The sequence below is a fragment of the Peromyscus maniculatus genome, chromosome 15 (genome assembly GCF_049852395.1).
Source record: "Peromyscus maniculatus bairdii isolate BWxNUB_F1_BW_parent chromosome 15, HU_Pman_BW_mat_3.1, whole genome shotgun sequence".
NCBI classification, from domain to species: domain Eukaryota; kingdom Metazoa; phylum Chordata; class Mammalia; order Rodentia; family Cricetidae; genus Peromyscus; species Peromyscus maniculatus.
Genome location: NC_134866.1, coordinates 78,218,013 through 78,240,064, shown reverse-complemented (window position 1 = coordinate 78,240,064; position 22,052 = coordinate 78,218,013). Strand labels below are relative to the sequence as shown.

Below are 22,052 nucleotides of genomic sequence, written 5' to 3'. Positions count from 1 at the left end.
CCTGGGGTAGCACTTGCTTTTCTTAAGGGTTTATTGTTTGTTTTTGAACTATGGCCTTTTGTTCTTCTCACTGCTGTGGAGAACTCTGTCTGACTTTATTTCTGAGGCTGATTGATGTGCTCTTCATCTTTCTTATTTTTATCCTCTGTATCCATGAACACATTTGTCATACTGCAGTTTCCTTTACTAATTATTTTCTCAGTTTTGTTTTATTGTGTCCCTTTCCTCTTATTTAAAAAAACAACAACAACAACAAAAAAAAAACCCTCTGTTTACACAGTTCTTATACTGATTCTCTTTTGATTACTCATCCCTCAAAAATATAAATTTCTTTCCGAACACCATTGGCAGTAAATTCATGTCAGAGAGACAGAAACACCAAAGCCCTCGTCTAGACGAGCAGGCTTTCCTTTGTGTAACAACTCCATATTGTAACCCGCAGTCCTGTATACATATGCCCACACTTGTTTCTCTCTGATCTGTGGCAACAGGATTTCGGGATTCAGCCTCTTCTCTGCTGCTACCAAAGAGACCCACTGCCTCCTGCAGATACAGCCTTGCCATGGACGTCCTCACCACTCACCTCCCCAGGGACCCCCAGTTTGCCCGTTACCCCAGCTCCAATCGCTGCAGGCCTACATTTACGTCATGGGCGACTCTAGGTTGTGCTGGTGGGGAACCTCCTAGAACCTAGAATGTGGAGGCCCTTTCTCTACCGTGTAGGACCTCTGCCTGCTTCCTCCTCCGCCTTCTGGGCTCCCTCTCCAGGGATTCTGACAGTGTACCCGAGTCTTCTCTGGTTGAGGCTTCACTGATTATGCCAGTGATGAGTTTGCTTTCTGTCTCTCACTGTCATTTTCCTCAGAGCTGTTCCAGTAGGAGAAGGAAAAATGCCACCTTAATGCCTCCATCTTAAAAACTAGGCTCAGAGAGATTGCTAAAACATAGGGGACCGTGCCACTGGGTAAAGCCCTTATGTAATGCTCGTTTAATTTTGATTATTTAAAAAGTCCTATTGATTTAAAACTCGGAGGCCCCGTGCATGGGAACATCCTGCTTTCTCTAAGTGTTATGTAGGAGGATGGAGTGATGGCTGCGTGCTTTGGAGTATGACTTTTGTTTTTCCTTCCAGAACCAGGTGGAAAAAGCCATGTCCATTTTTTCTCAAATCATGAATCCAGAGAGTATAACCTGTACTAACTTAAATGTAAGTGATTTCCTTGTAGTTTCAAGTGAGTTGAAATGTGCTAAAATGCCTGCTGTTTTTGTCTGTGTGTGGTGATCTGATTGTCCAGTGTTGTCATTTAGTTAAAGAATAGTCACTTACCAAACTCCTCTCTGGGAAGAGCCACCCTATGAGAGAAGTCATCCCCACAGAGCTTCTGGGAGATTATGAATGGTGGGGCAGTGGTCTGCTCAGGGGTACGGCAGGGTGCCCACTGCATGTTTGAGGCACAGGTGAGAAGGCTGTGGGTCTGAGGAAAGGGGGTGGTTGTATTAGCCAGACTTCCCTGGCCCTGGGTGAGGCCTGCATGCTAACTGCGTCCATCTGTGGTAGCTAACTTGTGATGTGCATGTGACTGGTAGGCCACTATACATGCTGTCTTAGTTAGGGTCTTTATTGCTGTGAAGAGACACCATGACCACGGCAACTCTCATACGGAAAACATTTCATTAAGGCTCGCTTACAGTTTCAGAGGTTCAGTCCATTGCCATGGTGGGGAGCATGGCTGACTGCAGGCAGACGTGATGCTGGAGCTGAGAGTGCTACATCTTGCAGGCAACAGGAAGTTGACTGACTGTCACACTGAGGGAAGCTTGAGCAAAAGAGACCTCAAAGCCCGCCCCCACAGTGACACACTTCCTCCAACAAGGCCACACCTCCGAATAGTGCCACGCCCTTTGGGGGCCATTTTCTTTCAAACCACCACACTTGCTGTGCAGTCGGTAGGCTCTGAGGAGACGGCATCTATTTGCATTCCTGTTATATTGTCGGTCTGCCAAGGGACATCTACCTGTTGGCTTATCTGGGCTTCTGTGCCACCTCTGTGGGGCCTTGTTGTGGGTCTGCAAGGGGCTGCGCTTATTCAGCTAAGACATGTGAAATAGTCCCACTGAAAATAAGCGTTCTCCCAGAGCCCTGGGTGGGCCTCAGCACTGAAGGTCACAGCAACCCTGTCCACCACTCCTAGTATTTGAGCAGTGAGTCGACCAAGGAAACAAAGACTGTTCCGTCATTAAAGAAGCACGTCCTCCACTCGGCCAGGCCATCTGAGCCCTTGCCTAGGAACCAAGTGTGTTTGTGCTGTGGGGAGTTGTGAAGGACAAGCTCTCAGGTTTTTTTTTTTTGTATTCATTTATGTATATGAGTGTTTTGGCTGTATGTATATGTGTGCACCATGTGCATGCCCAGTGCCTATGGAGGTCAGAAGAGGAGGACATCAGATCCCCTAGAACTGGAGTTGTAGGTGGTTGTGAGCTACCCTGTGAGTACTAGGAAGAAACCTGGGTATCCTGTGCAAGAACCAAAAGTGCTGTGAACCACTGAGCCATCTCTGGAGCCCTTCAGATTCCCACCTCTCAATGTCTTGTCTTCTAAAATGATCCAGGGGTTACGCTGAAGAACTCTTTTTGGACTGGAAATATGTCAGCACCAGTGTGACGTGAACTAGGTCACAACGTGCTGTGGGTGTCCTGAGATGGGACTGAAGGAAGGACAGAGCTGGGCTCAGAGCCACTAAGGAGAGTGAAGGAGACCTGATGAGTTTGGACCGAGGCTTTCCCGCTGGCTTCTGTGTTTGCTTCCCAGCTGCGATGCTGTGATGGGGGCTGTGGGCCCTTTGGGACTGTGGCCTCCGTAGTAGGAGAGTCTGTAGGGGGTGCACTTTGAAGGTGCTTTCTGCTCTGGTTCCAGCCTGAGCTCACCCAGACCCAGCCAGATGGAAGAGCTTCTGCCCCAGCTCTGCAGCCAGCCAGGCCTGGTCCACCTCCAGGCCCTCCTCCCTTAATTTGTTTCTGTGGGATGACGTTCTAGAGGACAGGGCTGTGGGACACAGGTCAGCTGTGGGGCAGCGTTCTGGAGGATAGGGCTGTGGGGTCGGAGGGACGCAGGTGAAAGGACAATGCTTTCCCACAGATCACTTTTTTGTTTTGTTTTTTCGAGACAGGGTTTCTCTGTGTAGTTTTGGTGCCTGTCCTGGAACTCGCTCTGTAGACCAGGCTGGCCTCGAACTCACAGATATCCACCTGGCTCTGCCTCCCGAGTGCTGGGTTTAAAGGCATGCGCCATCCCGCCCAGCTAACAGATCGATTTTGGTGAGGCTTTCCATGGAAACAATACACTGCTGACTATTGCCACCTCCTACTAGCTCCGAGTCCTTGGGTCCAATCCACGGGATTCTTTAGGCTTTGTGCCTGACCTCAGTTTTCTAAGCATACCTTGAAAACTTACCTAGCTTACCTATGGGCACCAGTACAAGGTGGCATCTGAGGGTGATTCTGAAAGTTATTACCTGTAAGTATTACTGTGTTTCCTCAGAAGCTTGGAGCTCTGCTTAGATCCTACTCTAGGACCTGTTACAGAAAGATTCCTGTTATTAACTTACCTCATGTCAAACAGTCACTGCCAGTTTTGAACACTGACTGCTTCCTGCCCCGGGCTAACTGCTTCATATCCATTCTTTCTTTCAATCGTCACAACAAAAGGACAGCTATTACCTTCGTCGTTGTCGTCTTGCTTCCCATTAGATCTGGACAACTCTTGTGTCCAGGTGCAAAACTGCCTCCTAGAGAGTGACTTCAGATGTGCTTGTTTCCTGGAGGGATGGGAGAGTTGCTGGGACTAGGAATGAATCTCCCACCAGTGGCTGTGGTATTAGGAAGGAAAACTAGGCATGAGCATGTGGGGAGAGATGGAGTATGTGAGTTACTGTGGCTTTCCCTGGAGATGACGTTAGTGGTGGGAGGCTGAAGAGGCTTAGATAGGCAGATTTTCATTTGATTTTAGCTAAGGCACCAGGCTAGATGCTTCGTGATTTGTTGGTTTTGTAGAGTCCTGTTGGGACGTGTTACTCTGTGATGCAGATGTGGAAAGGGATAATCCAGGGCAAATAAATTGCCAAGGTCTCACAGTTCAGTGGACAACAGGGTTTTAACATAGATGGCACACTACAAAGCCGGGTTTCCCACCTCTCCAGGGAGATGAGACACATGAAGATAGGAAGGAAGGCCATGCCTGCCATCCAGACCTGGGACTCTCTACTCCTGAATAGTCCCAGGAAGATCACAGGCCGGACAAGCACAGCCCGCTCACTGCCAGTGCAGGGGACCCATTCTCTGGGTTTAGAGTTCTCCTCATACCTGTCTCTCACAGTTGGTACAGAAATGCAGTAATTTCTTTTTCCAAAGGAGAAGATGTTTTGGTGGGGATGTACCTTGAGCCTGTTGAGAGGGGGCAGAAGTGTATCCACGCCCTGTGGCTGGGGTCTGGGGCTCATGCACTCACTGCAAGGCAGCTTCTGTTCTCTGATGTGGGAGGAAAGCCAGCCAGCACACGGGTAGGATCAGCGTGTTGTGGTTAAGGACCACACGTAAGGAACCTTGAATCAATGTTAAATTTGATTCTCTTCGTGAATGCGGTCAAGGAATTACCCACTATTGGGAAACTTTAATAAAACAGTCTTATTCTTTAAAAATTCCCACTTGGGAAACTTCCCGATGTCCAATCTAAACCCCTCTGTTGCATTATAAACCTGTTTCTTCATCCTCTAGGATGACAAGAAAGAGACAGTGCATTCATTGAGGAGGCTTTCACATCCAGGTCTTCTGCTAGCCTATGCTCTTTAAATGATGTAATAGGCTTCAGCTTTTCCAAGGTGGTCATCTACTTGGAATCCTTAACAATTTGTTAACCTAACAAGTGGCCTGACAGTGAGAGTCTGTTGAGTCAATATTAGTAAAAGTAGATGAAAGTTTTCTTTTTCTTGGTCTATTTTAAAAATCAATGTCTTACATTAAACTCTTTTGCTGCTGTGCATTAGAATTTGAACTGACCTAATCCTCCCCAAATTTAATTTTCTTTTTATCTGAATTGCTTCTGCTGCCTGTATGACCCAGGGGAATTGGTTTCTTATTGTCCCAGCTAACACTTGCCACATCCTGCATTCATTTAGTCTGTGACCTCATTAAGACACGTGCATGCTGACTCCAGCCCGTCAGCCTCAAAAGAACCACAAAAGAGCCCTCTTTGGTGGTCTTAGTCAGCATCACAGAGTGAGTTTCCACTCCCAGAGGCCAGTGCGGGGCCGCTTGGTGATCACATTTGGATTCTTACCATTTCTCTAGGAATCTGGCGGCCTTTAGAGACTCAGGTGGAACAGAATTCACCTCACAGAGGTGTTTGAGGTGTGGACAGTGGTTAGTGTGCCCACTGCTCTCCTGTATTTGTGAAGACTGGTGAGTGTCTAACTGCTCTCAAGTTCCAGCTCAGGTTGAGCAGTGCTTCATTCTGTTCTGAAGAAGACCAAAGATAACCTCTTCTCTGATGAGCTGCTTGCCCTCAGATTTTGTTTGTCTCTCAGGAGTCTATCTGTTGGAGGCTTGACCCTTAGCGTGTTGAGAACGAGGCAGGAGACCTTTAAGAGACAGTGTCTCCATGAGGCTCCATTCTTATGGGAGGAGTGATTGGCAATTATTGGTGTCTGGAGGATGCAGAGTCGTTTTTTTTTGTTTGTTTGTTTGTTTTTGTTTTTCAGGGGTGTAGCTACTGTGAACTACCTGTGATCTAGTTAATAACCCATGCATGTGCAACCCTAATTAAACTTGGGGGTATTTTTTAAAAGGACACGAAAGTAGGAGGGCATGTTGGGAAGAGGAAGTATTCCAGAGAGGGTGGCATGGGGAGAAGAGAAGGAAATGGAAGGCTGGGTGTAGTCAGAATTCATTATATACACATAGGAAATTGTTTTAAAAATACATTTTTGAAGTTGGAAGAAAAAAGGAGGTACCTAGAGGGTAGTCCTGCTAAGTCACTGGGGGTGTGCTCTCAGGAGGAACGATGGCCGTTGTAAGAATGTTCTAGAAGCCTAGCCAGACCCCACCATCTGCTCTCCGGTTTCCTCTTTGAGATACGATCCCCGCTTCCACATCTGCCATGGTATGACTCAGGTGAGCGCCTTCCGTGGCTGAGCTCAGGTCGGCTCTGCGGCCTGCACCTCCAGAACTGTGAGTTAGTGATCTTCTTCTTTCCTGGATAGCCTGCACCGGTTTTGTTAGGACAGTAAAAACCCCAGTGCTCCAGCAAACAGACGTTACAAAGGGCGGGTGGCCCCATACAGCCAGCTCTGTGTGGAGAGGAAGCCCTGCCTTTTGGAGGGATCCGGGTTTACAAGTGTTTATCCCTTTTGGCTCCATCCCCTTTTTTTTCAAGTTTAAAAAATTACTGGGTTTTTCATTTTAATGTATATACATCAATCAATATAAACAATATATATGGCATGGCTAATTGCTATACATTTATTCAATATGCAGTCTTAGTCCAATTATTTCTAGTGTTAAGCAAAATTATTTAGTAACTAGCAAAGGAAAAAATCTAACTTTGGGGAAAATACATTTTGAAGGTACCACATCAAATCATAAACAGTGATTAACAGTGGTTGGTGAATTCTCAGTTATTCTCATTTGTTCTAAACCTTTTCTCTGTGTCTCACATTGTCCTGTGAGTACTGATGATGAGAGGTGAAGTGAGCCTTGCTCTTCCGGGTGCCACGTGTGCCAGGCTGGTGGGAAGCCGTCAGCAGGGCCGTTGTGAAAGCTTGGGTTGGCACCCAGTGTGGAAGGGTCTTCAATGGGCGCTGTGCAGATAGCGCGGCTCCACTGAGACCTGGGCCAGCTTCCACTCCGCCTGGCTCAGCCTGTGTGCTGCAGGTAACTGACAGGTGAAAGGTGCTGTCTTCCTCCAGCCAGACCTAGGGGACAGCTTGATTGTCACGGCCCTTAATTATGGAGGAAAGAGGGTGGAGAGAATGAATGTTTTTGTTGTGTACCTGCTGTGTGCTGGTGTTTCTCTTAATGTTCACAGTAACACAAAATGGGGCCTGGAGACCATTTTTCCACTAACAGATGAGGAAGTTCAAAGCAGTGTTTGCATGTGGGAGTCACATAGCTAGTGATTGCCAGGGGTAAGATTTCAGCCAGGCACCGTGTGTGTGTGTGTGTGTGTGTGTGTGTGTGTGTGTGTGTGTGTGTGTGTGTGTGTGTGTAGACGTGTGCTCTCTGAGGACCTCACTGGCCTCAGCTACCTCAATGCCATCAGCTGTAGGAAAGTACACCTTTGCTAGTGAGCAGACATGCAAAGCACTTAAAAGACAAACAGAAAAACGGACCTGAGCAAATGAATCAGGAAATAATATTAAAAAGTGGGTGTCTGCCAGTGCACATTGAAAAGCCAGCTCAGTCTTGTCTGTTCTTTTATCCAGATTTTAATCCATGTCCGGTCAAATATGTTGGAAAACGTGATAAAGATCTTACAGGACACTGTTGACAGGAATGTATCGGTATTTGTGAAAAGACACGTGATCTCAGAGGATGTGGTAAGTGTGCCAGTCCTGCAGGTGGTACCAAGTGCAAGGGCGCCCTTCAGATGCTCACCTGGCACAGTAGCCCTGAGATGGCCCCTTCAGCAGGAGATCAGGCCCAGCAGTGTGTCTCCCGCGGTTTCAGGACGCGCATGCTCAGTGCGAGGACTGTTTCCTCCTGGTGTAGTATGGCTCCTGGGATTCTCAGGGAACCGGCTCCTTCGTGTTCTTTCCCCGGCACTATTCCTCTTTTCTCTCAGGCATCCAGTACCTTCTCTGTGCTCCTCACTCTCAGCTAACCCTTGCTTCCTATTTGGGGAAGGAAATAACAAGCCGAAGAGAGTGACTAGTCCATGATCAGCCGCTGGCTGTGGTTTTTGTATGCCCATGGTGACTGCGCCTGCCTCTCTCCAGCATCTCCATTGTCCATCCTCCTTTCCCTGCTCCTGGACACTGTCTGTCTCTCCTTCCTTGTGAATCAGCCCTATCGACATTACTCTGTATATTATCTGTCCTACAAATGAGAAGACACATGCTGGGTTTAGCTAGGAAAGCTGGACCTTACAAAGGCCAGTTCTTCCAAAGTTAGCGTGATAAGGTAATGCCCTCAGTAAATAGACCACTATACTTTTCCTGTGGCTTAACTTAAAACAAACAAGAAGACTAGCTTGTTTAAAGGAAGGAATGGCTTGAGGATACAGCTCAGCCGTTCTCTTCCCCAGCTCTCAGAGTCCACCTTACTTATTTCTTACAAGGTCCTGGGGACCAGTGAGCGCCTCCCAACTTCCGGATGAAAAGCCCGCCTTTTTGGATCATCTTGGCTTTTTACATGGGTGCTGGAGATCAAATTTTAAGTCTTTATTTTTGCAAAATAGACTCGTACTTGACAAAGCTATCTCCTCCTGCCTCCACATAAAACCTCTCCTCACGTTTATCTGTTTTTATATTTCTTTATTTTGTGTATGGTTATGGTGTGTGTGTGCCTGTGTGTGTCTGAACACACATGTGCCACAGTACATATGGAAGTCAGAAGACTTTTTCCAAAGTTGGTTCTTGCCTTCCACCATGTAATTTTGGATTCAGGTTCTCAGGCTTGGTGGCAAGCACCTCTACTTGGTGGCAAGCACCCCTACATGTTGAACCATCTTGCCAGCCCTAAAAATGTGGTTTTGTGTGACTGAAACACTATAGCAAAATAAAAAGGTGAGTAATCTTGAAGAAAACACTTTCAATTTTTAATCATATAACAAAGAGCTGGGCAACCCTAATACAGAGAGTTCTTTTTGAAAATTATGAGAAAAGAACCAAGAGCCATTGCTGAGGAGAGATGGAGTTCACTTAGGACTCTGAACGCCTTTAAACCTTTGGGAACCCCTTGGCCTAACAGTGCATTCCTCAGAGTCCCAGCCATTAAGTGAGGTACATGGCCAGATACCTTTGTATATTTACATTTCAATTAATGTAGAAAACCCAAAATGTCACCAAAACAGGTATGAAAAAGTGGCTAAGGAGGAAAAGTAGGATTCCCCTGAGTGTGCTTTGTACTTTTGGCTTTGCAACAATAGTAAACGCTTCCTAAACACTAAAATTAAATTAAATACAAATGAAGGGAAAAACAGCAGTTCCTGAAAACAGTGAAGCGAATGAGCTCCCATGCCTCACTGAGGACATGAGCACACAGCAGGAGTTACTGCTGATCATTTGAAATGTAGCCACTATTAAAAGCTTTGTCTATTACTTATGTGTACCTGTGTGTGCCTCTGAGTTTATCTGCATCATGTGTCCAGATGCCTGCGGAGGCCGGAGGGCATCAGGTCTCCTGGAAAGGGAGTGACAGGAGGAGGTTTTAAGCTACCTGATGTGGGTGCTAGAAACTGAACCTAGCTCCTCTACAAGAGCAGTAAGCACCTATAACCACTGAGCCAGCTCTCCAGGCCCCAAACTCTGTGCTTTGAAAATCCTGTACTTAATGTTGTACCAATAGTTGTTAAAAGTGTGTTGAGTCTGTCGACTACTGTAGATAGAATGCCACAGAGGAGCATAGGAGAGTGCTTTTGTTTTCTGGGGTGGTGTTATTGAAAGCAAGCGCTCCGATATTGCCGTTTCTTCATTGATTTTTTTAAAAACTGAGTTCACGGAGCACTATGATCTCATCTGCATCCCGTGGCTGTTGGGAAGCTGATAAGGTTTCTGCAGTGACGGACCCACCATGGCCAGTGCAGCTGGGTGAACGTCCCTTTTGCCTGTTCTGCTCTGCTTCTGTGGGAAGCCTGTGCCCCGACATGAACGTGGGGTGCATCGTCCCACCTTGAACTTGAGTGCTGAGCGAGCCGATCTCACAGAACATGAAGCTGATTGTCTGCAGTTAAGTCAAGAGCCCGTGTCTGGAAGGAAGATGTACCGGTGTCAAACAGAGTTAGGATTTATTTAGAAGATGCCCAAAGGATGTTGGGAAGCTTGACTTTCATTGGGATGTTAGTCTGAGTCCTCAGTTGGAATTGAACTAAGGAAAAGGTTGGCTTTGTTCATTCACATCCTGAGTTTGAGCTGGCCCATTTTTGTAGGGTTAGTACCATGGACTTGTGACTACAGTTTCCACATCTGGTCTTCTGCTCTGTATCTCAGGCCTGTCTAGCCAGTGGTCTCCTTGGCATGTCTACCTTGATGTTTCACCTCCAGAACAGAATTCCAGATCTCCCTGTCCTCCCCATCTCAGTCAGTGACAGTGTCCACCATCATGTTCCTAAGACCCAAGTTAGGAAGATGACATTGACCTTGTTCCCTTCAGCTCCTAGCCAGAGCGCCTCACCGTAACTGCAGTGTACCTCACATGCATCCACCTCTTCATCTTTCCTGTGTGTTTCCCAGTCTAAATCACCTTTTTTTTCTCCTCTAGGCTATGATGGGGGTTCTGGAATTGTCTCCACATTCCTGCCCCCCCCCCCATTTCTCCTCTGTGCGGCCTGTTAAGTCTCGATCACACCATAGCCCCTGTCATCCCCTGGCTTTCAGGATCAGTTCCAAGCATCTTTCCGGGGACTGTATGTGAAGTCTACATGATCTGGCCCACCCCTGTCTCACCCTTACCTTGTTGATTTCTGCTGGCATTTGACCTCTCCCAGTTACGTTTCACTGTAAGGCATGTGCTATTTGAGTTCCTTTTATAAGGTAAAAATGATACAGCTTTAGTTTTGAACTTTGTGTGTGACTCACAGAGGCTCTTACAGTCGGTCAGTTGTGCCTGTGTGCCCTGGTGTATCTCTTTATGAGTACGCTGTCCATTTCTGAATGTCTGTTTTGCTTCTTAGAGAATAGGAAAACATCATTGTGAGTAATGATTACTCTTTTTTCCAGCTGGCCAAAGTGAGGGAAAAACTAAAGGACAACCCCATCCTCACAGCCAAGTTTGAGGAGGTCTATGCAAAGCTGCACATTAATGGCCAAGTCTCCGTTTACACATTGGACGCTATGCTCTGCCATGTCCCCCTGGACAAGAAATCCAACACAGTGCTATTAAGGAAGAAGATGAGGATGGTCAGCAGACGGACCTTACAACCGCTCAGCCAGACCCTGCTGACTGAGTAACTGTGTTTTCAACCTCCTGGGTCTGCAGGAGCTGCTTGGAGGCACCTGCTTCAGGTGAAATATTGGCTTCTCCAAGATGCCAGGCATTTCACTTGAGTGGCACTACGCCTGTGCCCGGTCTCCCTAAGTCCCGAGTCCCCTGAGTGGTGACTTGCTGCTGATCAGAGAGACGTGAAGAGCTAGCTCAGGCAAGGAAAGCGTGGTTGCCACAGAAAGGCACCTGTGTCCGCCACTCCAGAGTAAGGACCACAGCCGCTAACGCAGTCCAGCGCCAGAGTGGAACTCAGGAAGTACTGCAGAAGGAATTTCCCATGGCCTCCTCAACCTTGCCCGACCTTTCACAGGAGAGATGCCTTGCGAGTGATGTCCTCACTGAATTCGAGAAAGCTGAAACCCTCTTCTACCATGTTGGGAATGGCCAAGGCCTTCTCTCATCTCTGCCATCATTTTTCCGTCTACAAAATAACATTGCCTGTGCGTGCTTGGATGATTTGACATTTTCATTCAAGGTTCAGTAGAGTTAATCTTTCTCCAAAACAAGAAATAAAAGGTACCTGCACAGACTTGAGATTGTGTTTGTCTCTTTTCAGCATGTAAACAAAACTAGAGTTTAGCTTTCAGAATTGGTAAGTATGCCAGATTTAAATGAGTATTGTCTTCATCATTGGCAAGCCATAGATAGTGCTGGTAAAAACCGTGGGATGCTCAGTTTCCCTTTGAACATCATAAATACTCGGCCCTGCCTGTCACCGTGTGTGTGTGTGTGTGTGTGTGTGTGTGTGTGTGTGTGTGTGTGTGTGTGTGTGCGCGCGCGCGCGCGTGCGCTGCACTTTCTCCGTGTACATCGTTTCTGTTGCTTTGATTATTACCATTATTATCTCGACAGCAGGCTGTTTCTGGCAGTCTGAAATGCAGCGTTGGATGAATTGTGCGTATGGGATCATTTACAAAAGGAAGCCAGGAGCCATCTCACTCGTTCGTGTTTCTGAAGGGTCCAGCCAGGTGTTGAACCGCAGCAGAGACCAAGGTTGCTTCAGCTTGCCCCTGAGGCAGTTTCCAGAATAAAGTCTGTTCCCTTCATTGCTCTTCTCAGGCAAGAATGGTCTTCAGAATCAGAAATTTTAGAGGCAGAGGAGTCTCCCACACCTCCTGACTCCCTCCTCTTTCAGGTTGAGGAAATGACTTGTCCAAACTGGCAGAACTAATTAGGGTGGGACACTAGACGACTGGTCTGGTATCCTTCCCACAGTGCCTGCCATCTTATGTCTTTTCTGAGGCTAAACAGTCCCTCTAAGATCTTTCCAGTTTGCTCATTTGGGAAGTGGGGCTAATAGCCAGCGTGCTGACTTAAAGTGAGTGTGACCTCACCGAGAGTGTAAAGCAGGCAGACTGGGCCTGGCGCCGAAGTGCTATGCCACATCATCTCTTGTCACCACCTTAGCAGGTGGCAGAGTGCTCCCACCCAGTTGAGGAATTATGTGTCCTGCTCTGGAGCCCATCTCACAGATGTCGAAAGGATTTCGCCTGTGTTCTATGAAGCCTTAGACAGCTTCATTTAAAAACAAAACCCGCTGGGCAGTGGTGGCGCACGCCTTTAATCCCAGCACTCGGGAGGCAGAGCCAGGCATATCTCTGAGTTCGAGGCCAGCCTGGTCTACACAGCAAGATCTAGGACAGGCACCAAATCTACACAGAGAAAACTTGTCTCCAAAAAAAAAAAAAAAAAAAAATCAAAAGTTTCTGTCTTCATAGAAGATAATGGAACCAGGCACTTGGGAAGCAGAGGCAGGCAGATCATTATGAGTTCAAGGCTATCCTGGTCTATAAAATGAGTTCCAGGCAACCAGGGCTGATACACAGAGAAACTATGTCTTAAAACAAACAAACAAACAAAAGCCAAGAAAAAATGATGGCTTACTGGCATCTGTGTGTGTGGTGTTTTATAAACAAACAACAGAGCTTTACAGTTCCTACCTACAGAGCCTTGAGGCTAGACCTTGCTTCCTGACCCTCAACTTAACCTTGTGTCTTTTCTTGCTAAGCATTTCAAGGGCTGTAATGTCTTAAATAAATGTGGCGATGACTGTTAGGTCACAATCATTCATTAACAAAAAAAAGAAGGAACAAACACAAACAGCTTTGTGAACAACCAATAACAACCCTTCCTAATCCCTGCTTCCCTGAGAGAAAGGCAGCTGGTGCTCTGCTAATGATAAACAGCTATCAGACCTGTTCTGACGTCTTAGTTACCAGGGTAACTAATGTGCAATGTTACAGGTGGGCACTTCCTTAAAATGTATTAATTAAAAGTTTAAAAAAAAAAAAGGCAGGAATGTTTCTGAGCTATAGCAGTGGTTCTCAACCTGTGGGGTCATGACCCCTTTGGGGTTGAATAACCCTTTCACAGTGGTCACATTAGATATCTTGTATATCAGATATTTGCACCGTGATTCATAACAGCAGCAAAATTCCAGTTATGAAGTAGCAACAGAAATAATTTTATGGCTAGAGGGGGTCACCACAACATGAGGAACTGTATCTAAGGGCCGAGGAGGCATAAGGAAGGTTGAGAATCACTGCTCTATAGGTACTTGGGTGACGGGAAATTCAACAGAAGCAGGCCCACTTATACCAGAGGTAATTAAAGAAGTGACCACCATATAGCAAGGGTTACTGTTTGCCAGGTTCCAGCAGAGCAGCTTGGATACGTGTCTCATTGAATCCTCAGGAGAAGCCTCTGAGGTGGCTGCCCCTCTACACAGGAGATGCTGAAGCTCATAGATTTGATACCAGTGAGTGGAAGACAGTGGCATCTAAAAGCAGGCAGTTGGGAAACATGTTTTTCATTACATGTCTCTACTGCCTGCACGTGTGCGCGTGTGCATGTGTGTGTGTCTGTGTCTGCGTGTCTGTGTGTATCTGGCTGACTTATTCGTGTGTTCTTTTCTAACCCACAGCAGAACTTGGAAGAGACAGCAGAGGGCGCCCCAAGTCTCTAGTTTGGGGGATTTTTTGTTTTGTTTTGTTGTAGGGGTACCAGTTTTCAAAAATGTCTTCCACATCTGGAACTCAGAGAGAACAGAGATCCACACTGCAGGAGACACAAGTAAGGTGTCCATGTGCCTTAGGAGGGATGCAGGATGCTGTTGGGAGTCTCACATGTCCATGTGCCTTAGGAGGGATGCAGGATGCTGTTAGGAGTCTCACATGTCCATGTGCCTTAGGAGGGATGCAGGATGCTGTTAGGAGTCTCACATGTCCATGTGCCTTAGGAGGGATGCAGGATGCTGTTGGGAGTCTCACAAGTACCAAGCTTAAGAACTGCAATGCTTGTCTGCTGTGGAGAGGGCGTTTTTTAGAAGAGAGAAACCTTTGAGGTTGGTCCTTGGCAGAGAACACGAGTGCAAGCGTGTGAGAGCCTTCACACACACTTGAAAACATTAGATGATTCACTAGAACACTCTTGGACTATTCCATGTTTGGGAGAGGAAAACCATGCTATCCTGGAGTATTTAGCTCTGCCCAATTCAAAGAATTGTTCAGAGGTCACATTTCGATTCCATGAATCGAACTTAGGTACTGAGTCCTTATAGAGTGATGATTATAATGAGTTGGGATTCAGATGAAACATCCCTGCCAGAGACCAGAACACCAGGGAAGGATCTCAAGGACTATCTGAGAAATGAATGAGCGATTCTCAAAACCCTCCAGTGCACGGGAAGTAGGCTCTAAAGCTGAACGGGGCTGGGGGTGGGGGGGTTGTGTTGGCTAATCTCCAAAGGAGCAGTCTCTTTATGAGAACAGCCTTAGGGCTGTAAACATCTCAGGGAGAAAGCTATGGTGGGCATTTACTGGCATTCAGACCAATGGGAAAGGCTTCGCCATTTCCTTGAGCCTAGCCCAGGAAGGCTCTGCCATTTCCCCATGGGTCTGAGGCTTTGGTCATGACATGGCTGTGCCCATGTCAACAATACACATTCAGTCAGGACTTCACTCATTTAGGCTTCCTCTGTTGTCCACAGTCTCATATATATTTCAAAAACCACGTTTGATGGCCACCTGCTCCAACTCCTATAGAAACCTGAAGTTAAACTAAATCTGAAGGCCAGGATTATTTCTCTTTAAATATGATGTCAAGTAGGCTTCACATAGGCTTTTGTATTTAGGGGCTGAGGGAGAGAGAGAGAGAGAGAGACAGACAGACAGACAGACAGACAGACATAGACATAAAGTCTACTCCACTGTGCAGAGAGAAAGTAACTTCAGGCCCATGACCTCTCGCCACAATCCGTAGCACAAAGCTTGCTTCCACGAGATCCATGTTTTGGGGCTGTGGGGTAGGAGGGGGGTCTTTCTTTACAGTTCTGAACTCCGGGTCCTCCTGCCTTAGCCTGCCCGGTGCCAGGATTATAGGTATGTGCCACCATGCTTGACTAAGATCTTTCTTGACAAAGGGACAAGTTAACATCAGTAACCTCATTGGGTGGATAGCATGGCCTGAATCATGTTATGAATGCTTGGCCCTCAGCTTGTAGCATGACTTTGAAGGCTGTGGAACCTGTAGGTGGTGTGGCCTATCTGGCAGACATAGGCCACTAGGGCCAGGCCCCTGAGGGTTAACCTGTCCCTGGTTCACATCTGTCCTCCCTACTCCCTGTCCCACTGACATGGAAAGATCAGAGCTGCCCGGCTGTGTCCTCCCCACTGTGATGGACTTAAATCTCCCCGAAACCACGATAAATCCTTCCTTCCTGAAGTTGCTCCTGCCAGACATTCTACCAGAGGAACAAGAAGAGAAACATCTACCCTGCGGGTCCCACAGCCTTTGCCAACTGCTCAGAACTGAATAGTGAGCTCAGTGGGCCCTAGGTGCAGCCCAGTGATACAAAACTCTTATCCATATGGAGTACTCAGGTCTACATTTATCTGTCTGTTTTATTTATTTTTGAGGCAGCGTCTTGCTGTGTAGCCCATACTGGCTTGCAATTCACCATGCAGCCGGTGCAGGCCTCTGGCTCATGATCCTCCTGCCTCAGCCTTTTAGAAGTCTTTTTCCTCTGCAAGCATTTGAGGGTCTGAGTGTTATCCTGGGCCTTCAAGTTATCAGTTATCTAATTCCACTGAAATGCTCCTGTGCGGGATCTTTGTAGAGAGGTAGAAGATGGGATCCAAAGGGGCCAGCACACGGCCACCCTCACACTGCCGATTTCCCCCACAGTAATGGGGCCAAGTCAGCAGGCGATATGAGCCCCTCCCACAGCGTCTTTGAGCTGCAGGGTCGGTGAGCAAGCCAGGCCAAAGCAGATCAGGTGAAACTGCGCCTTCCGTCTCCTGTCAACAGAACGAGGTCTTTGGAGTCTTCTGTCCTCGAATCCACTTCCTCTTTTCCTTTTCTCTGTTCTTCTATTTTCTGTCCTTCCCATCATTTTGTTAATGCTTCCCCCTTTAAGGGGAAAAAGAAAGAAGAGCGTTAGGTCCCCTTGGGGGCTGTTTTGTGACAGGGCTTGGCTTCCTGTGCTCTCACCCTGCACCCCTGACTCAGAGGAGAGGCCACTTTACTGGAATTGAGTAGAAACCCAAGGTTGGCTTTCTCTAGCCTGTGTTTTCCCTGGCCTAACCTTATTAGAAAGAAGAACTGAGCAGGTCAAGATGAGAAAAGCGACATCCCGAAAACCCTCTTCCTCTCCAGCTGCCTGTGGACAGTAGCAAGGTCACCTGGAGCTGCCCAGTAAGTCCCAACACTGTCTCACAGGCCCAGCCTCTGTGCACCCTTTGAGGAAGGCATAGGCAAAGAAAGCTAGCCCCTATTTTTATTGCACCCTGAGGTACATTTCTGTTTTCCCAGTTCATTCAACAAAGAGTATTTAGCAAGCATTTCTTTTACCTGGAAATCACACCAAGAACAGATTAAAAACAGCAAAATGTGTCTGTTAGTTTTACATTCCCATGCCTGATGTTCAGATCCCTCAAAACAACCCCAGACCTTGGTTCAGTGCCCAGCTCTGGGGTGCTGGGGTATGCCCCCCCATCTTACAGCTTCAGAGATGCTCCTTACATCCAAACTCATGCTATCTGGTTGCTTTTGCCTTTATGAATATCTCCCCTAATTAATATTACTGCATTTGGTGGTCAGGAATTTTCCTTTTTAAATTGATCCAACTTGTTCTTAGAATTGACAAATGAATAGGGGCTACTACTCCATCACACTCTGGCAGGAAGTGGAGAACTGTATGCACCTGAGATTAGGGCACACTGCAGAGCTAATGAAGACAATAGACAATGGGAGAGATGAAGGGCCATCCTTACTATGACTCAGTGGGTCCCACTTCTGGGGAAAGCCTTCACTGCCAGGAAAGCGCTTATTCTTCCCACAGTCTCCCACAGCACTTTGGAAAATGAGAAGATGTGGGTGTTGTGGAATGCTACCCTCTGATCATTTCCTTCGCTGTCTCAAAACTAGAGCCCTGGGATCACCTGCAAAATCAGGCCCGCTAACATTCCCTGGGGGAGCGAGTGGGCTCACTATGTCTCTACAAGAGGCCCATGAGTGGCCCAGAAGACTGTTCAAGAGAACCCCACCTCTCCCTGCATATCTGTAATGTGGAAGTCATTGGTGGGCTGGGGAGGGGACTTTTCTTTGCTGGTGTCCAACTGTGACTTGCCCATGTTCCTGTGGGTATCTTCTTGCCCTTGTTTCTATAACTGCAGTTAAACTCACTGGTTTAGCAAGCTGCCCGTGGGTGTAATCATTTCCTAGGTCTGTTGATAGTGCCTTTTCTGGGGTGAGTAGACATTTGCTCATGTCTCGGGGGGGGGGGGGCGGGGGGGGGGGAGGAAACACAACACATGGGGCCACAGTGCTCTTGTCTAGAGTGATTTTGGAAGCGTTCTCACCACCAAGCATGGGGATTTCGTGATAACAATAACACTCTTACTAGCCTCAGTGGTTCAGAGCTGGAGAAACTTAACCTGCCTACAAGTGTGTGGAAACGTTTTCCTGGCAACCAGTAGTTTCGCAAAGAATAAAAGTGAAAACCACCATGACCACCATAAGGTTCCTTTTCACAAGTTTCTACATGTGGGAGAGACACCTCTGCTCCTAATGGCTGAAAGTCTCAGTAAAGGGCTGACACTCTTCTTGGGGTTGGGAGGGGGCGCCCCTAGATGAAATCCCTTTCCATCTTTCTTCAGGTACTAATTTGGAACCCCTGAAGTATCCTTATGGAACAACATTTTGTATGCCGCATACAGCAAAGCCCTAGAGAGTATCAGGAATACCATTCAGTTTAACCTTGGCAGCCCTGAAGACCATAGACCATGATGCACAGCTGTGCAGTGTGTCTCCCAACCAAGGGCATTTGGCAGATCGGAGGAGGGGAGGCTGAGAGCCAAGGCCTTGCCTAAAAGATGATGGAGTTTTCTTAGTCACCCAGACCCACTATATAGACCACAGGGGTTGTGAACTGCTATCCTCTCATGTCTCATTTGATGGAGAATGTCTAACGGTTTCTATTGCTGTGATAACACACCATGACCAAAAACAACTTGGGAAAGAAAGGATCTGTTTCAGCTTACAACTCTCAGGTCACACTCCATCATTGAAGGAAGTCAAGGCAGGACTCCAGAGACAGGAACTGAAGCAGAGGCATGGATGAGTACTGCTTACTGGTTTGCTCAGCCTGCTTTCTTATTCCATCTAAGACTACCTGCCCAGGGATGACACTACCTACAGTGGGTGGGGTCCTTCCACATCAATCATTAATTTTAAAAAATGCCCTACAGACAGGCCAAACTTACGGGGGCATTTTCTCATTTAAGATCCCCTTTCCCCAGAAATGCCTAGGTTTGTGTCAAGTTGACAAGAACCGGCCAGCACAGAGAACCTTTGAAACGTGCTATTTGTTCTTGCAAAACCTCCAAAAACTTCCATCACACTGAGCAGTGACTCCAGCTGCCATGTAGCAGGCAGCTGGCCACTTTGCAGCTTGATCTTTGCGACTTCTTTCAACCACAAAGGCACTGTCTGCCAGTTCCTAGCAGCCCCCCAGCATGTGCATGCCTAGGTCTCTGTTCTTGTTTTACCCACCAAGAGGCCTTCCCATGTCAACTACCCTCCACTGCCCCTCTGCTCTCTGCTGCCTAGTTCTCCCTTCATCAAATCATACTTGTTACTCAGATTTTATATCCAGTCACTTCAGAGTCCTTCCTCTAGAAGAGGGGTTGGCCCATTGCAGCCTGTGGTCAAAATCCCACTTGCCTATTTTTGTGAGAGAAGTCTCCTCTGGCAGCAGCTACTGTCTTGTTTTTGGTGTATTCATCTCTCTGTCTCTCCTTCACACCGATTTTAATTAATTTAAATTTTAAATGACAAAGCAAATAGGTTTCCACAGAAAGACAACCTTTTTCTGCTGGGGTCTTTAGGTCCAACACAAGACACTTTGTGAAGAGTCCTTTGATAGGGTAGCTTATCCTATCATTTGGGGCCAGATGAATCTTTGCTGTGGGAGACCATGTTGTGTGTGGATCATGTAGTGACATCCCTGGCTTCTACTCATTGAATGCTAGTAGCATCCCTCGGTCATGGCCAATGGTGTCTCCAAGACACCATCATCTATCACTTGGGGGAGCAATATCGCCCTGTGTAGAGGGCCATTTCTTCAGGGAGTGCCACCAAAACATGACTGGCTAGCTGTAGGTGGAGTTGTTACTATCAAATGTTGACCAGAGCGGGCTGTGGAGAGCCCAAAGTGCAGAGTCTCGGCTGTCATGTACTTCTTTTGTTCTTAAAAAAAAAAAAAAAAAAAAACTGCTTGTTCCCCCTTCATCCCTACATGATCATCCAATACAACTATGACAAGTAACCAGTGAATTTGAAGAACAAACCTTAGCTACTTCTTCACTGGGTGACCCCTGCACCATTTCTTCCTAGCTCTCACGGGATCTGTGTTACAGTGAGACATGCTCTCTTAAATACATAGCAGAACAGTAGAATATCGCTGAACAATCAAAAAGAGCTAGCTATTGACAAACACAAAAGCATGTGGGACTCTCAGAGGCATAATAGCGAGGGGAGGAAGGCAGTCTTAGAAGACGCACACCCTTTGATTCCATTTCTGGAACTTTCCAGAAAAGAAGAGCACACTGAGGCTGGATTAGAAGAGGCTGAGTATGGGGACATATTATTACAAGGGGGTAGCATGACTATATTTTGTGGTCAGAACTGTTGGGCGCCCTGGTTGTATTCTTGGTTGCATGAACCCATACATGTGTAAACTTCAAAATGCACACCAAAAATTAATTTTTACTATATTTTAATTGACAACCTCCCCCTCCCCAGTAGTCTTTGAAGAGGATGATGGGCTTTGAGTGATTGAGTGCCTTCTACTAGACACAACGAATCATCTAAACCCAGAGTGGGAGCCATGAGCCGTAAGGGCAGCACTCAAGGGGAGAGAAGAAGAACGCCGAGCTTCTGGGACCAAACGAAGAGCATTAGTGCCCTGGCTTCAATTCCTCTTTCATTTTCCATGGAACAAGGTGATCTTCACTTCTCAATCCGGGGTTACTAAGTTTCACCCCAGAATTGTCTTGGCCTCCTCGCCCAGAAAGAAAATGTTTCCAGCACTTGGAGGTCATTGGAGCAGTTGGGCCGGTGTCCTTTGAGATGTGCCCAAGCTCTCAGGATCTCGTCTGGTGCTCTTGTGGAGGTGGAAGAGGTTTGTGGGGGTGATAAGGAAGAGCCTGTAGGGGTCTGTGGTGCTGCCTTTCCATGCCAGGCAGAGAAGGAAAACGGCACAGTGGGAGATGGTGGATTGACCCTGAAGGGAAGCAGTCTCCTGTGTGCATGAGCCCTGTCACCTGATTTGCAAGTGTTGTGATCAGTGTATCTGGGGACTTGCCTCTCACCCTGTCTGTTATCTGCTCTGATGCTAGTGAGAACCCTGGGGTGGGGTCTGTGGAAGAGGGAGCAATCCCCTCTACCTGGCATTGGCATACGTGCGCCATTTTACAATAAAACGCTTCCTCTCCCTGCCTCCCCCTCTCTCTGCAGCTACAGACTGTGGATGCACATGCATGGAAGCACTGTTTACAAGAAAAGCAACACTCATTTGCTGGTGCAATAACTTACAAAGTATGGCATTATCAAGTCGGGAAAGAATGTGCCTGGCTTCTGGGAGGACAAACTGAACGACAGCACCGAGCCTTGAAGTGTCATCCCCCACCCCCCCACCCCCCGCCCCATAGCTGTCCTGAAAGAGCTACACAAAGCACAAGCCATGTCACAGCCGCAAACAGTGGGTGTGCTGCTTTCTCTATCTTCAGTAGCCCAGTTTCAGAGGGACAGCTGAAGCATCTCTGCACTCGCCTGGTACATCAGCATCCTCGGGAGCTGTCGGTGCACTCTCTGTTTTCTGAGTGGACACTTGGAAAGTGAGACACACACTGCAGCTCCTCTGTGGTGTGGGGGAGTGGGTGAAGGAGCAAGGAGGCACAGCAGGACAATGACACCCCCCCCCGGACCCCCGTGATGACAGATGGGCTCAGAAGGAATGCTCTGAACTCAGTAGTGCTTTGCATGTCTTCCTGTCTTTGATTCTCATGACCAGCCTTCTCCCTGCATCCCACAACGGCAGGAAAGATTGTTTAGGCCTCATTACAGAAGCCATAGCCATAGTATGTGTATGACGTGGAATGGAAGAAACCCAGAGCCCTCTGATCACAGAGTCTGCTCTTCCATTCAGCCGACTATGGTAAAGCACCCCTTGGCCTCACCAAACAGACCGAGCGCTTAGAGACACAGGTGGGAGATTCCTGTGTGCTTGGTGAATCTGTTGGAACTCTCTACCCCTGCCCTGGCAAACAAGAGAGGAGGGATTTATTTTGGCTCATGGT

The 22,052-nt window shown here is 47.4% G+C and overlaps 1 protein-coding gene across 3 annotated transcripts in view; it reads left to right on the top strand.

Annotated features, from left to right (window-relative positions):
- Ptcd2 (pentatricopeptide repeat domain 2) overlaps positions 1-11,722 on the top strand; it is a 28,551-nt gene extending 16,829 nt beyond the window's left edge. For 2 of the 3 annotated variants that reach the window (XM_076552118.1, XM_076552119.1), the window contains 3 exons: positions 1,133-1,207; positions 7,476-7,589; positions 10,929-11,722. In XM_076552118.1, the coding sequence (XP_076408233.1) occupies positions 1,133-1,207; positions 7,476-7,589; positions 10,929-11,159 (420 nt within the window). In that variant the 3' untranslated portion in view covers positions 11,160-11,722. The remainder of the gene's footprint in view (positions 1-1,132; positions 1,208-7,475; positions 7,590-10,928) is intronic. The other variant, XM_015987889.2, reaches the window with a different exon arrangement.
- Positions 11,723-22,052: the final 10,330 nt, after the last annotated feature.